This window comes from Schistocerca piceifrons, chromosome 4 (assembly GCF_021461385.2).
Source record: "Schistocerca piceifrons isolate TAMUIC-IGC-003096 chromosome 4, iqSchPice1.1, whole genome shotgun sequence".
Lineage (NCBI taxonomy): Eukaryota > Metazoa > Arthropoda > Insecta > Orthoptera > Acrididae > Schistocerca > Schistocerca piceifrons.
This window is the reverse complement of record NC_060141.1, coordinates 83,124,059-83,141,433: the sequence shown is the minus strand read 5'-3', so window position 1 is coordinate 83,141,433 and position 17,375 is coordinate 83,124,059. Positions and strand designations below refer to the sequence as shown.

Genomic DNA, 17,375 nt, shown 5'->3' with positions numbered 1-17,375 from the left:
TGCCAGAATTCTTATCTCACGTTCAATGTTATCACTGTACTGTCGCAATTCGTTTACCTTCCCGAGCTGTGAGCTCTTGATATGCTTCTATGGACTAAAGGTGACAAAGCTTGATGCCAGATGCCTGGTTCGTACTTCCGGTACCACAGTTGGAATACTAAGTGCAATGTAGTGTAATTAGTTGCAGTGTGCTAGGAGTGCCAGGCGGCCCTATTTACTATTCCACCCTGGCCGTTTTGGCACCTCCGCCCTGTCCAGAAACTAACCAAGAGAGGGCACTCCTTGAATAAGGTTTTAACTCATTGAATTTTCCGTGGTTGTTAGTTTCTGGGAATAGTATAACAGAACCAGCTCACACAGCTCTTCCAGCATGCCCTGTTGTTTATTGTCATCTTCCTTAATTAGTGCACCACTTAGATATGTACGCCCTTTAGGAGTATAGAAGAAAACCGAAATTGTTCCTTCACTACTTTTTTGTAACCTCCATGGCCTCAACCTTAGTTAGTGCATATCCTTCACCCAATTATCCTTTCCCTGTCCCCACTCCAGCACTACACAGCCTTCTACTCCACCAGTGCAGCCAAAGGGCTCTTCCCCCCCTCCCCCACGCCACCCTACCCTCCTGACTGCACGCAATTACCCTATTGTATCCCCACCATGTCCCCTGCATGCTCCCACAAACAGCACTTCCGCACTTTGCAGTCCCCCACCCCCATCTTGCACTTCCTCCCCCTAACCACGCCATGCCAGCCTAGTCTGTACCCCTACCAACCAGATTGCTTCTCCCATCATGCACAGTAGCTTGCAGTCTGAGAGAGAGAGAGAGAGAGAGAGAGAGAGAGAGAGAGAGAGAGAGAGAGTTGTCTATTTGAAAAGAAAGCCTTTTGGCTCAAATGTTTAGCAGTCTTTTTGTTGTGCCTGTGTGTGACTCATCTATTGTATACAGTGAGTAGAAATCTATCCTTTTCATAATATTGTCATTATTCTACCCTGGATTTTCCATTGTAAAAAAGCATCTTGAAGAGGAGATTAAAAAGATAAATAACATGAATGATCAACTGACCACGAGATAGCTGCTCTGGAAAAAAAAAAGAAAAGGTACGAGAAGAGCTCTCACTAGAGGGTGCACTAATCATGAAAGAAGGAGAAAGAATGAGAGATGGAAACTGTTCCAAACAATAATTAGTATGATTACCTCATTTTCTGCCAAGATTACTAAGAAAAAATAATCAAAAAATACTCAGTTGATCTTTTCCCAGCACTGAAGCATATAATGTCATTAGTTGTAAAAATGTGATTTAGATTTTTACCAAAGTACCTGCATACATTAATAAATTTGTATGATGAAAACAATGACCATACCCCATCCACGATAATAAGGAAAAGAGTTAAATAATGTCTTAACCGGTATTTTGGGTATGGGATTATCAAAAATGATAATTACCTTCTGTCATAACTGTTTATTGAAGTAATCTTTTAATCAGTTTTTTTCAAATATTTTGCCACCCTCTCCAAGTGCCACCATGGCTCATCACCCTAAGGAACACTGTTCAAACATCCAGGTGTTCAATGTAAATATCAAGTTCAGCTGTTAGAGTTAGCAGAATAAAAAGTGAAGAATGATGAACTGGTGAGAATGTTTAATAAAAGTCCACTCTAGGTATCGGGGAACAATCTCTTGTGACAAAATGAAACTTATAACATTTAATATTACCATAAGCTGTTTCTTTAACATTGAACATCTATTTTGCATTGACTACCTTTCTGCCTGGTGGTAAATCAATCAAAATTAAAGGTAATGACTTACATTCACTATTTAAGATTTCTTTCCATTTCCCACAATAATAATGAATCATTGCTTCTTTCTACAAATTTGGCTCGTAAAAACAAAATCAACATTAAATGTATGGAGCTTAATTTTCTTTGATGTTCTAATTTCTGGCTGCACAGCATCTGTATCAGATTGCTCATCTTGTAAAGTTATTTTAAGGACAATTAAGTAAATGTTCTTCAAAATACGTAAGCAGACTTTCGTAGGACAGAGATGGGAGAGAACGTTGCCAATAAAAGTATACTCGGCTGGCAAGTGCACAATATGTCTTAAAGGGACTGGTAACACTCAGGATTTTGTCAATCACATTAAATCACTCACAACACATGGCTGTCAGAGTAAATGTGTTCACAATACAATTTTGAAGGACAAATGAGTGACTGAGAAAGAAAGGGAAATCTATTGGAAATTTGGAGAAAAATATTGAAATAGTTTAGACAGGAGGTACGTGCTAGCTGCTATACAGAAATCAATCGCTACACACAGGAAACTTTAGCCACAGAATCAAAAACAGAGATAACAGTAAATGTTTTATACACAGAATGAGAATGAAGGAAATTACTTTACTGCAAAAAACTGTGCAGTGAGACCTGAGCACCCATGGTGCATATCTCCATCCATTCAAACTCAAGGCTACAGAGATTATTGACAGCTAGCCTTTACAAACACTTATCTAGGGCAGCAGAAAGGGGAGGGGGAGATTGTTTTCTGGTACAAAATAGTCTGTCTAGTCTATGTAGTATATTGCCAGCAATTCTGCAATCCAAGTTTCAGTCCTATTATACTAGCTCAGTTGAACCACATTTGATGACAGACATGATGACAAAAATCTGCATTGACTATATATCACTATTTACAGCCTTGACATAACACCATTAATTTAGTAAAGATAATGATGTCTTTATAGAGTAACGACATAACTGAAAGTCACTAAATTGTGGTCAACAGCAAATTAAAAAGCCAATCACTGAGCTGTAGATTGGCAAGTAGCACTAACACAAGGAATAGATGATCTGTTACATCCCTGTAGAACCCATGAATCACCTACAGACAAGTTGTTGCGTTTCCTCAGCTTCGTTTGATTCAATCACAGAACTTCCATTATCAAGACATGCAGATTCATAATTCACGCCAAATGCTATTGTGACAGCCTCATCCATGGAAGTCCTAGTTCAGTATTGCACAAACATGACTATTTAACAAATTTTGTAGTTTTCGTGCAATGAGGTTGCTTTCTGTGTAAATTATGAATACAGAGGTCTCCACCAAACTTGCACCAAAGCCATTAAAGACGAGGATGGGTTAGGGCATCAAAGAGACAATAAACCAAAGGATAAGGAACATTATAAATAAACTTTCCCCATTCTGAAGCACCTTTTTTATTCAATGAAAATACATTTGCAGAACACCTTGGACAAATAATTCTCAAAATTCATCAGAACTCATACAAAAATAAACATAAAATACAAATGTTTACTGAGCTTGCTGTTTCAAAATACAAATTTTGGATCATTATGGAACTTTTTACTTACAGAAAGAACTACCTCACTGCTAAAGTGGCAACTACACACACTTTGAAAGAATTCCCAAAATTCATTTACAGACAATATTGCACACTTAATGCATGGGAAATGCAAAAATATTTATATTTTTCTTGTAATTATAAAGCTGATAATGCAACCAAACTACACAATAAAACTGCAACGAGATTCAGCATTTTCATGTGATGTAAAAAAAAATGGTTAAAATCTTGATAAAAAAAAGTGGCTCATTAAAAAGTATGTATGTACCACTTTTGTGCAACTTATATATCTCTGTCCTTGTGCATTGATTGAAGCTCAATTCAAAATATTTTAAGAAATGTTGGAGGTGTAAGGGAGGCAACTTGACTACACTAATTACACCAACTGTAATTTTGAACTAATGAGGTATTTTGAAGCAGAGAAATTATGAAAAATGAAATTGTAGTGATGTTTGACATATAAGAATGACTCTCTCTCTCTGTCAAGGAGTCATAAGCTGCACAATATGCTACTAACTTTGCAATATTATTTCTACACGAATAGTTCTTAGCTGTCTTCAAGATCATGGGACCCAATGGCAATTTAAAAAATAAAAAAATACCCAGCACATATTATGCCAAACAACAGGGATTCATGGGAATCTAACTGAACTTCATTTGTCCTTACTGCACATACTGCATTTCCATGGCATGCAACTATCTTGTTTCAATGCAGTGGAATCACCCTTCACAAACATCCATAAATTGCAAGGTAAGTACTAGTTAAAATGTCAAAAGTCATAAAATGGCTGATTGCAAACATTATTCAGAACTGAAATAGCAGCACACACATACTTAATGAAGGCTCAGTCCAAGATTCACTTAAGTTTGGTTGTCATAGTTTCCTTCAGTATGACTGACTGCTTCAAAAACTCAAGTTCTATTTTATGCGAGACTGCTAAAAACAGTTGCATTTACAAAACTGACATGACACTGCAAAAGTGAAAGGAAATACTGTACATTGTCTTGAAGTTAAGGACATGTGATTCTCCTCACTGAGCCATGCTCAGAACTAAATATAAATTATTCACAACATAAACAACTAAAAGAACTGACGTGACTGCCACCAATGCACATGGGTGTTCTTAAGAAGACAATTCACATACAACACTGAAGACAAAAAGCGTGAACAGTGTCAACCAATATTTTCTATCAAAAAAGATACTGGCCGATGACAAAATAAAAAATGTAAAAAATAATAATGAAAATACTTGTGTATAAATATAATATATATATATATCTATATGTAAGTACAGTCATGAATATATGTATACACAGCAAATATTTATTAACACAAGGCACAAAATCTGAAGAGAAATGAATTAACTACCATATGTTAAACAGGGAATAGGGAATCAACCTGTATAACTCCAGAAATAAAAGTCAACAGAGAAAAAGTACACAGTAATGATCAAACTGTTTGTCATATTGAATAGTTTTAACTCACAGTAACTAATAAAAAATATGGTACCATCAACAGTTCACCTTAAAGTTAATTAAGGCAAGAATTATGTAACAATGTGTTTTACAGCTCAAGTGATTTAATACCAAATGTATGTTTTCCCCTCTAATTCTTGTGTGGTACCTCTGCAGTTACTTTGTTACTCTAATAATAAAGATGAAATTTTAAAAAAAAGTTGAAAGTAAATGGGAATAGATGTTAAATAATATGCTGTTAATTACCAGTCACAAAATAAATTAATTTATCAAACATGATGAATATTTTGCACAGGTACTTGTTATGGCCATGATAAAATCATAAGTCATTCATTAATATGAGTATTCTTGTACTGCAGTCCTCTAACAGATCAGGTATAACAGGGGACAGGGAATCATGGAACACTGATTACCTATTAATTTCTTGGAGAGAGAGAGAGAGAGAGAGAGAGAGAGAGAGAGAGAGAGAGAGATGTTGAGGAATATGTACCATACCTGAGTAAAAATCAATTTCACATAATTTAAAAAAAAAATAATAATAATAATAATAATAAAAGGTCTTTCAACAAGCTGCCCCTCAATGTCCTGTCTAAAAACATATAGCAAACACTGCAAGATAGATTCACAAAGTTATTTTCTTTTACATAGTAACATCATATCAATGGCACTAAAATTGGTTAAATCTGACAACGAACCCTGTAACAAATATTAATTGGCATTTTAATTTCATAATACCATTTTATAAATCATAGTTCATTTGCATACTGACATACACCACAAATGAAAATGTCTACCCTGTTTTTAGAGGATTTCTTGCCAGTTAAAAGATTATCCCCACATTTATTTCTAACTGTATCATTGTACAGTTCTTGTATTTTGTGCCTCACAAGGTACGTACATCACCTATGGCATAACAATACTTCCTATCAAAAGCAGGAGTTTCCATTTGCCTGGGGCTCTTCTTTCACAAATTGTTTTCCAATAAACATTGGCAACATGACTGTTGGGGCTATTTCTTCATGACTAAAGTACAACCCTTCTTGGGCATACTAAAACATCCACATGCAGGAGTAATATATTCATAGTGCACTTATGATTTCATTATAATGAGATATTCACTGTTGTTGTTGAGGTGCTTTATTATGAAAATAAACTGTAGTGAGACTTTTCAATAATTCTACTCATGGACTATGCAGCATCAGTTTCCATGTATTTCAGTCACAACGAGAAGGAAAAGGGGATATGGGCAGGAACGAAAACTGATCATAATTTCTAATGAAAGTACAAACGAATTTTAAATAAGGATAGAATATCACCACAGATGATGTAAGAAAGTAATTCATGTGAAAGCTGGTACACAGAAACCTTAATTACTATAAATACTGCACGCTGTGCTAGTTACTGTTAGATAAGGTCATTGAAAGAAAACGAACTACAGAAAAAATGTCAATTGCACATACACACTCCAAATGGAGCAAGCTCTACAACCAATTATTAAGTATCATAACACAGCTGTGGAATATGTCTCCCTCTATGTTCCCACCCTCTAACATAATATTTATGGAATCTGACAACCATCAGAAAAACCTAAGAGGAAGAGAGAAAACCTTGAGCTCCCTTTCTTTAAGACAATATTTAAAATTTTTTGTACGCTCTGTAATGGAACAACAACTTCTGAACTTTTTGTATCACAATAACAGGTATGACATGGATAGTAAGAGTTTCACATGCTGAATCTGGTCTACTCCATAAATGCGCAGAAAGTGAGGGAGACATAATTGTAAAAATTTGGGTAACACTGCACTTCTAGACTTGTTAAACATTGGAATTTTACAAAGTCTCTCTAATATTTTTTTACAACAAACAATTTTACAGTAATGGTAGTTACAAACTGTGGATAAATTTACTGTCAAAAGAGAGAGCAATGAGTTTCACATACCCAAAGTGTGTATTCATCTACCAATAAACATCCAATGCCTATGTTTTATTTCAATAAATACACAGAAAAGTGTACTCCCAGTACACAATAAAATATGAATTAGGGACACTGTGGAAGGCAAAGGTCATAGAGCAGAATGAACATAAGAAGAAGAACAAGAAACAAACACACTCCCATACTGAACAGCTCCTCTGAATACTGTGCTTTTTCTACCATCTTCTTAGTGTGTCCCGAGTCAGTAGTTATCACATACAAAAGAGTAAGTGCCATTTATGAAGATAATTTATTACAGCTTACGATTTAAAATTCGAAGAATGTCTGAAAGTTTACAAAAGAATGAGAGGTTGGATATCTTTTACTTTTCTTGTGGTTAATAAAATCATGAAAATCAGTTATTGGCTGCCAAATACACAATTTGTATACACATCTACCTACAGATGGATGACAAAGCTACAGTTATCAAAAAAACTTTGGAAAAAAACTGGCAGACAATGTAATAAGAAATGTCATGTAATTAGAATGGAGCTCTTCTCTCTTATCCCTTTTATATATAAGTACCGGATTATGTGAAAGTTAAAGATGCAAGAACCCCACTCAAAACAAAAGATGTATACAAGGATCATCTACAAAAATAAATCTTTTGATTCAAAATGTAGCATAAACAGAGCTTCAGCAGTGATCTTCATTTTTAAGATTTTAGATCTCAGAGTCTGAAAATATGTATTGTATGGCATCAATACATATGCCAATTTAGTAGATTATTATTTCATCACAACCTAGGAGCAGAGGTAGGATGATAAAGCTGTGTATCCACAGATTCTTTTAGCATTTTGTACAAAAAACATTAATTACCAGTGCAAGCCAAACTCTATGGCATTTTTTCCCTAGTCAACACCCCAACAAAACAATGACAAAAATAAAATAACAAGAAATGAAGAAAAAGAGAGAGGGAGGGGGGAGAAACAACACAATCAAGACAGCTTTCTTCCAATTCAAAAGCCTTAAATTTCTATGTCCAACAAAAGCTGTATGTTATCGAAAAAACACAGCTGTATTGTGTTAATTCAAATAAAATGGCAGACATGAGAATGGCAGTCATCACCAAACTTCATGTATTTGGAACACGTGAATGTCACTCACTCACTGAATGAAGAAAATGAATGATTTAGTGTGTGACACTAACCCCACATACCAGATGGGTGGTATAATACCAGGGCAACTATAAAGAGAAGCATATAAAGAAACATTAAACTGAAACACAACTCATACACTTAATGACTAAAAATTTAGATCTAGCCATGTTTTCCAACAATAGAAATTATTTCAAATACTTCAGTAGTAACAGTACTCTCACATACACAAGCTGCTTACATAGTAGTAGTATGCTTCAACAGCTTCACTGAACAATAATGAAAGGGAGATACAAGTCCTAAAATGGGAAGAAATGAATGATATCACAGAGAACTCAATTGGCTGCATACTCACGCAATGCAATTTAGGGAGGACTTGCTTTACGTTAATTATTCTATGTATGTGGTAGTTAATAACATTTTCAAAGATTAGATTTCAAAAGAATATTTATTGGTATCTAGTGCTGATATTTCAGTTACCCATTTGAGTAAATAAATTAAAACCAAAAGCAATTTATTTTTCTTTATAGAAAAACAAATTTGTACTGCAAGTGACATCAGTCATTCTCAGACTTTTTTAAAGAGCTGTCTCAAAATTTCAACAACATAGTGTTTCTGAGCTCATTTAAAATAATCATTAAACTGAGAGCTTGTGCAGCAATTCCTGTTTCATTCATATCTATGCTTCAATACAAACTCAGTTTCCAAGATATTAACAGATTTAATTGAGAACAAGCACTTGCAACTACCATCATTTAAGTTTCAGAGAGTTATCAACAGTTTTCTCTAAAATATGAAAATGAGTATACAACATTGACAACAGTTATGTTTACACCAGCTAAGAAACAAATACTCTCAATGCTGTCAATATATTATTCTTTTAAATATTTTCTCACTGATTTATATACATACAGAGACACATTTAAATATGAAGCAGCGAGCACATATATTATTTACACGCCTTAGATGGCATTTAAATGACTAGTAATAATTGCACATTCACCTACAGACATTTTTTAACACTCGAGGAAACAGGTACAATAAATCTCACTGACGTAACACAGAGACAGAATATCTAACGTTCTGACTACAAATGCAACTTTAAATATTATTTACAAATTGTTAATAAACAGAAGGTGAAATTATAATTGAATTTAAGTTCTACTGTCTGCACACTAGTTAAAATGATAAATTTCATATAAAATTTATGCAACTAAATGCAAAATATTCATTACAGAATTGAGATCATAAGCAAGAGAGAGAAACAAACAACAGTATTCATGTGACAATTCAAATTCACTTCCTAGCACCGCAGTATAAAAAGAGAAGGCTTCATGAAGCTGACAGTCCCTTCACTTCCAAAATAGATTTTTAACACCGAGATTTGGTTCAAGTATTTGACACCAGAACAAAATTACATCATTAAATGCAGCTTATTTAGATACTACCTAAATTACACATTTGTACAAACCATTGCAACTACCCATCACAATTAAAACTCTTGTGGTACATACGTACCATTTTAAAACTGAAATGGCTTAACTGAAATAATCATTCTTGAACATTGTCCACATCTGGTTTTTTCAATATAGTTGGTTCATCTTTCAGAAATGTACCAGATCTAGAACCAACAGAGGGAGGCTTATCTTCAAGTGGGCCTCCTTTTTTAGTCTCAACTTTAGTCTTTGTCTGAGTGACAGCCTCAGGCACACATTTACTTCTACTGAGAACGCCATTCACAGTTTTCTTTAAAGCATTATTGTTCACCTTATTCACATTAATTACGGTCTTCGATAGAGTGAATGTGCCTCCTGCTTCCCGCAAAGCACTACGTGTGCCAGAGGTCTTATTTTCAGAACTCACCTTAGCTGGACTTGACAACTGATTTTTTCCTTGCAGTCTAGGAGGAGTGCGTCTATTTGATGAAACCATGGTTGGGGATGAAGAAGCATTTGCTTTAATTGAGCTCCTTTCTGATTTCAATTGTACAACTGCCTTTGTGGGAGCAGCATTCTTGCTATTATTATTTAAGGATGAAACATTGTCAGGTGATGGTCTCGATGAAATCAGCACATTCCTTCTTAATGAAGGGGAACTACTGTAAGGTGAAGAAGTTGCTCCAGATCTCAGACGTGCAGTTGGGGAATCTCGAGGAGACAAAACAGTTTGTCTATTTGTTAGCTTTCTGATAGCAGGCAATGGTGACTGCTGGTTCTCCATTCTAGTGGAACCTGCCTTCAGTCCCTTTGCTGTGAGTGTTCTGTTAAGATCGTGCTTTGAAGAAACAGCTTGGGAAGTTGATGTTGGTGATTTGGGTACTGTTTTTCCATTCTCTGTTTTGCTAGGGACATTATCCACAGCAAATGATTCTGCTGTGGCTAGTGAATCTGTTGACATAGTGATATCTGTACCAATCCTTCCCAGAGCATGATGTCTTCGCTCTTTTGGTGTGTCTGGACGTGTGGCATTTGGAGCACTTTGACTGGTTGTTTCTTGTCTTTTTAGCCTTTCTGGTACAGCTGCAGATTCAGAAAGTGAATCAGTGGATATTGTTATTTCATCACCAACCCTTTTTTTAACAAGTATTGTTTCTGCAGGCACAGAACATCGGCTCTTACTCTTTGTAATATCATTTGTTTCCTTTAACTGAGCTTTAGCACAGTTAGTTGCCAATTCACTAAGAGAATCTGCTGACATGCTGAATTCCCCATCCTTTTTTCTCCTACCTTTAGCATCCCTTCCTGGCGATGTCCCACTAACTCCTCTTGGAACACTTCCTGTAGTGAATGTTCGACTCTTTCCTGAACTGTCACTTCCAGGTGCAGACCTTCGCATAGCTGGTGAAGAAGTCCTTGACGAGTCAGAGGAAGATATTGTTCTCCCTGGTCGACGAGTCGTAGCAGTCAGTTTTTCGGGTGTAGCAGCACAGGAAGTACTCTTATTCTTTTGCTTCGGAAGCTTTTGTTTACTCTGAAACATTATACAAAAACACACAATTCAAGAGCAGCTTAAATTCAATAAAAAGCATGGCTACTGCGTGTAACATTTTCATGCAAACATAACATGATAAATTATTTGGATTTAATATGTCACTCCAAATGACTTCTTGTGACAAATACTTCTTTTGTGGAAGGAATTCTCCCACATGAAAATGTTGGCGAAGCAATAATGATAATAATCAGTGTCATATGCAGAAATATCATACTAATTTATCACTTACAAAGCTAATCTTGCTATTGTTTCGTACTTAAAAACCATCAACTCAGGATACAGTATTTGTGAGAATCTAATGTGCCACCGAATGTACTGGACACCCCAATTTTAAAAATTAAAATCATAAAGAGAGAGTTTATTTGTGCATCAGTGGTAGACTAAATTTATTTTACACAACAATGAATGTATACATGAAAAATCAAAACAAAATTTTTTAAGTGAACTAGTGTTAAGTGATACAGTTAATTACAACAAAAGTATGCCTAACCTGACTATGTACATGACATGCAAACAAACATACCATAAATTACAGGTGTTACTCATCATTATTCAAGAATGTTATCCGTACTGGTATCCTTGAAGGTGTCTATATAAGAAAAAGATTCATTTCTGTTTCCTCATCATCCTCTGTGTTGTTCCAGAGCATACATCTTCACTGCAATCCAGAGTATTTGAAATACAGCATTTCTGGAATGAATTTATAATCATTGGTTCTTACATGCTCTTCCAGGCAGCCGAAAACCAGTGTGCAATAATGTTAGGTACAGCACACTTAATTTTATCCTGTTGGAATCAGTTTATGGTTGGGTTTGCAAAAACACTTTTTCATACTGTTCCTGAATGTAATTTTGGAAAGATTTACGTATAACTGATGTGCAGGGGTTACAACACAGAAGTCATTCCTCCAGGAATAACAACGAGGTCACTGGCTAGGTTATGGATCTTCTTTTTTAATGTCATCAGTGAGATGACCACAAAATGCATCAAGACAAAGCACTGACGACAATGGTGGCTGGTCAGAGGAGGCAAGGGAGATCAGGACTCCTAACTTTTCCATGGAGATAGAAGTGGAAGTAATAGTAGTTGTAGATGTAGTAGTAATTACTTCTACAGTAAACCTTTATGCACCTTTGTCAACAATTGCAAAATACATTCGCTTATGTTATTCCTTCTAAACCTCCAGCACTAGAGAGCAAGTCAAAGTGTGAAAGCTTAGCCCCAACCTAAGGCAGAGAGAGGCGCAAAGCATATGTTGAAGAGGCCAGGCCGCCTGACGACACTTTACAGCCAACAATGGTATACACTGGTATTTCTGCCCGAACTCAACTGGAGCTGGCGGTCATGTGTGCAAAAGGTGTGCTTGCTTGTGAGTATGAACGGCATGTGTGTCTCTTGTGCTGATGAAAGCTGTGTCTGAAAGCTTAATGTGTATGTCTTAATTGTACCTGCCCACAGCTTCACATGTCTTCTTTACAGTAAGTAGTAATCTATCTTTTCCTACATTGTTGACATTCCTACATAAAGTTTCCAACATTTGGCAAACTGATGAAAATGCGACACTACAATGAAGTGAAAGCTAACAGAAACATCATGAATATTCTGACAGACATCACAATTCTTTTGTGTAAGCAGGCAATAGCTTTCAGAGGTCATGATTAGACAGAAGACTGTGTGAATCCTGGAAATTTTAGAGCCATTTTTTAACATGTGTTAAACAGAAACAAAGATTCAAGAGCACTCTGGAAGAAAATTGGCTATTTCTACTAGGGACTTTCAAAAGCTATACAGAATGAACTGATTGAATGTATAAATGAGTAGCTTTGCGAGTATATACATTCAAGTTTGCACAGAATCTCATTTTATGCCAGCATTGTGGATGAAGCAATGAACATTTCAGGCAAGTCACAATGCTTTATTGTTGAAGACTAGTGGACTCCATCGGTGACATTCAAGAACATTTTTTGGTTTTCATGATCCTACCCAAGCTAGAACTGCTGCCGCTGAAATAACTGACGGTTCAGACTCTAACGCAGTGACCACAAGAGAAGCCTCTAGTTTCAGATATATCCTCCTAGACTGAGTTTTTTTCCATCTCTGTTATTCAAAAGATATTTTTAAAGACTGAACTGCTTTTCAACATTCTTCAGGAGAAAAACAATGATTGCATAGTTTTGCAACAATGCTTTTCAGAAGGCACTGCTTACAGGAAAAATTTATGAAATGAAGGTAAGTTGATTGACTTTTTAAATTCCATAACACTCTCTACTAATTTGCACACTGAAGCTTCCACAAACAGAGCTAAAATGATGAATGAATACAATGGCAATCCATTGCTTTTAGAATACAAACGTGTGTACTTCGAGGTGTTGTGTAATATCATAACACAACTGGAAAAAATTCTGATATTATGATAAAATGCTCTTCCCTAAATTACGAGATGCCACTTGGTTCACCAGTTATTGTCAACATATGCCTGTAGATGGCTTGGCTTCATTATTACAAACATATAGTGCGTCCTTCAGTTAATCAAGTTGCATGTAGGACTGAAGGCTGTATTTTGTTCCCAGCATAAAGTAACATTTCGCTCTGTCAGTTTGTGAAATGTTAACAAAAGAAAGAATGAGAATGAAACAGACCAAATTCTTCCAGAAGTTTTCAAACTATTTTGTCTAACTGCTACCATTCCTGCAACAACTGTTGCAGTGGAAAGGGTTTTTCTTGTCTTAAATATGTAAAAACGTATTTGAGGAACAGTATGGCTCAGGATTGCTTATCAGCTCTCGATTTGTACCTCAACTAAAGAAGCCAGTACTGCAAACACTTGAAAGCCGATACACATGGCTTGACAATGTCATCAAAAGATTTGCAAAGGAGAAGAAATGTCGAGTTAACTTCGTTTAACAGTAACAACACTCAAATGCCCAATCTGCCAGTTTGTTTATAAATAAAAGTGATTGTTGCCATCATCGTCGTCGTCGTCGTCGTCGTCATCATCATTCATAGTAGAAATTTATTATTGTTGTTGTTGTTAGTAGGTGGTGTAGGTGGTGGTGGTGGTGGTGGTGGTGGTGGTGGTGGTGGTGTCTCTTCCTCATCAGTCGTGTAACTACGTGACATGTGAATTCTCAAAATCCTGCACAATTTGGCATACTGTTGTACGGCATCATAATGATACACCCGCCCATTTCATAAAGCGTTTAACCGATCCACGGCTAGCCTAAAACTCTTGCCTTGGTATATTAACAATTGCAGCCACCTCTTTTGCTTTGTTTTTTATATTCTCACTAGTCACAAGTTGCCTATTCTTCTTCCTTTCACAGACTAATTCCAAAACTTTTACTTCAACTTCAGGATGTTTTCCTTTCCTAGGCCCAGTGAATTTCTTTCTACTTGTGATAGTTGTAAATAATTCCAATTTCTGTTTCTTCCATAAGTGAACGCTTCTGTCAGCTATACTGAACTCTCACCCCGATCTCTTCTTACTGTATCTTTCTGCATAAAAAATTACTTTTCACTCTAAAGTAGCATCATATGATAATGCTCTCCACTTGCTTTCCATTTTGTGACTACCTAATGCAAACAAACAACACAGTCATAGGCCAAGAATAATACACCAAAGTTGACAATTACAATAATACATTATGAAGTACACAACAATATCTAAATTTCAGTGATGTTGAAGGTGATTCAAGTTTGTACTCTAATGTAATGTGCCATCAAATGTTACCCACACTCCAATTTTGAATACTGCATATGGTAACAAAAAGTGCATACTCGACACTTCAAGGCGAATGGGACCGGAACCACCTCGAACTACCTAAAACTCTGACTATCTAAATTTAAATGGGAAAAAGAAATATTATGATACTGTAAGTAATACAGGTCAAAGTATGAACTTCATTAAAATAAAAGTATTTACACATGCATTTGCATTGGCAGAATAACAATAATTATTTATTTAGACAAGTAATAGTGAAGTGTCTTTTGGTTGGCGAAGCTGCAACGTCTCCTTGCGGCAATGTCACGCCACCGTCTCAGGAGCAGTAGGTCAGTTGGTGTCGCCTCAGGCTGTTGTTCCACGCAGCATGTGGCAACCTCGAGAGCAGCGTAACCATCGGTGTGACTCATCATCGGTGCAGCCCCTGTCTCGTCACTCTCACACTGCGATGGAATGTTAACCATGTCAATTACAGAAGAGTCTGTCACTTCCAACTGTTTCTCCGAATTTAACCACTCGCCTACTTCCACCTCTTCTGCCTCTTCACACTCTGGCAATCTTCTGATTAAATTACACAAGGGTTGATCGTCCTCATCTGCTAAATCTTCAGTTTCTGTGTCTGGCATACTTTCCTGTAGAATTTTCCTCCATGACTTAGAAATTGTGTCCGACTTTGTTTCGCTCCAAGATTCGCTAATCCAGTATACGACGACCTTCAAAGTCACTTTCTTCAAAGCTCCTGCAATGCTTTCGTTGTCTTCGGAATGCAGGATTGACTGTAGCAATCGCCCTCGAGACTTTTTTTTAGACATTCCAGAACGCCCTGATTCATGGGCTGAATGAGACAGGTAACGTTTGGTGGGAAAAACAAGGATCGGATACTGTCGCACTGCAATTCTCCTTCACTTGGATGTGAGGACGCATTATCCATGAGCAAAATTGCTTTGCACGGCAGTCCCCTTTCTTTTAAAAAATTCTTGCAGTCAGGTACAAATGAGTTAAAAAACCAGGTCTTGAAGATTTCCCGATTCATCCAGGCGTTATTCTGATGTGTATAGACAACCGGAAGATCTGAGATGGATATACATTCTTGAATGCTCTTGGCTTCGCAGACTTCCCAATCACAACTAGTTTTAGTTTGTGGTTTCCAGTTGCATTTGAAGCTGCCATAACTGTGAGCCGCTCTTTGCTTTTTTTTTGTGCCCAGGAGCACTTTTTTCTTCACAAGAAGCAAGTGTTCTCACTGGTAACATTTTAAAATTTAGCCCAGTTTCGTCACAGTTATATATTTGTTCATTAGACCAATTTTCGTCAGTTATGATTTTTTTAAACTCGACGATAAATTTCGAAACGGCCTGAGCGTCACCAGAGAGTTTTTCCCCACATACGTCTAGCTGTGCACTCCATACCTCTTCTTCCACTTGTCGAGCCAGCCCACACTAGTGGCGAAATTGTCATCTCCTTCCTGCAGCTGGTTTCTGAAAAACAAAGCTTTTTCTTGCAAGATTGGGCCAGAAATCGGAGCACCCTTCTATCTCTGTTGGGTAAACCACATGAACAATGCCTCACTTGTTTTGTTTAAGTCTGACTTCTTTATACTTCTTCGACTGAGAGATTTGTGTGAGCATTTCTGTGAAAAAAAACTGTTCCAATCTGAGTCAGTTTCTTTGCCAGTCACCAGCAGTAACTTCACCAACGCCATATTCGAGAGCAAGTTTTTTTATTGTTTCTCCTTTGTCAAGTCGTCTTAGTGCTTCTAATTTTAGATGCAAAGGCACAAATTTCCTCTTTTTTGTTACAGCACTCATCTTTGTAAGGTGTACAATGGAACACAGTCAACAAACAAAATGACACACAACACTGTACAGTACAGGTACTGGGAACTACAGCAGTGTATGAACTCCCCAGTTTTGATCAGCAGCAGTCGGGGTATTGCGTGCCATACTGACAACAGATGTTCGTGCAACAGGGCAGCGAGCTAATCGTCGGTGTTGATTGCATTGTTGTCTGCTTTGTCACTGAGCTGTACTCTCCCTAGCTATCTTTTACAATGATGTTTTCATTATTTATCATCTCAGTAAAAAAAGAAAGTAGATCGTTGCAACCTTTTTTCTTTTTTTAAGAGGCTCGGATTATTGGAAACTCGAACTATCAAGACTCTACTGTATTAGATTTGCATAAATATGGTATTCAGTAAAACCACAGTATTACAAACAAAAATTTGTTAGTATAGTTTCACATCATCCCAAGCACCCACACCTAAATGTCTCTGAAGACCTTTCTACATACCTCATACCGCTTTACAGGCATTTAATGCTAATGATACGAGGGTTGTTTTTTAAGTAAGGGCCGTTCGCGCGTATAGTCCCGTAGTTCGCGCGGACGCCGCAACAAGCCACCGCGCCACTTGCCTGCATCCTTCCCGTTCACACTGATGCAAGTTGCAGCTCTGTAGCTGACGTGTACGCATCGCTGTGCTACTTTATAATGTTTACGATTATTGAACCGCCCGCCGCGTGAGAGATACGCTCAGTGATATGTTTTTTGACCGCGAGAAGCCTATCAGCTGCAGAAATTCATCGTCAGTTAACAGAAGTTTATGGCTTGAATGCAATGAGTGAAGGTAAAGTGCTTCAATGGGTTAGAGAGTTTAAAAATGGCCATCAAAACGTCCATGACGAAGAATGCTCAGGCCAGCCCTCTGTGATCACTGATGATTTGGTGGCTGCAGTCGAAACAAAGATTCGTGAGGACAGAAGATGCAC

At 36.9% G+C, this 17,375-nt stretch overlaps 1 protein-coding gene across 1 annotated transcript in view; it reads right to left on the bottom strand.

Moving 5' to 3' along the window:
* Window positions 1-3,194: 3,194 nt before the first annotated feature.
* LOC124794775 overlaps window positions 3,195-17,375 on the bottom strand; it is a 196,902-nt gene continuing 182,721 nt past the window's right edge. The window contains exon 12 of the mRNA XM_047258409.1: window positions 3,195-10,868. Within this exon, the coding sequence (XP_047114365.1) occupies window positions 9,450-10,868 (1,419 nt within the window). The 3' untranslated portion in view covers window positions 3,195-9,449. The remainder of the gene's footprint in view (window positions 10,869-17,375) is intronic.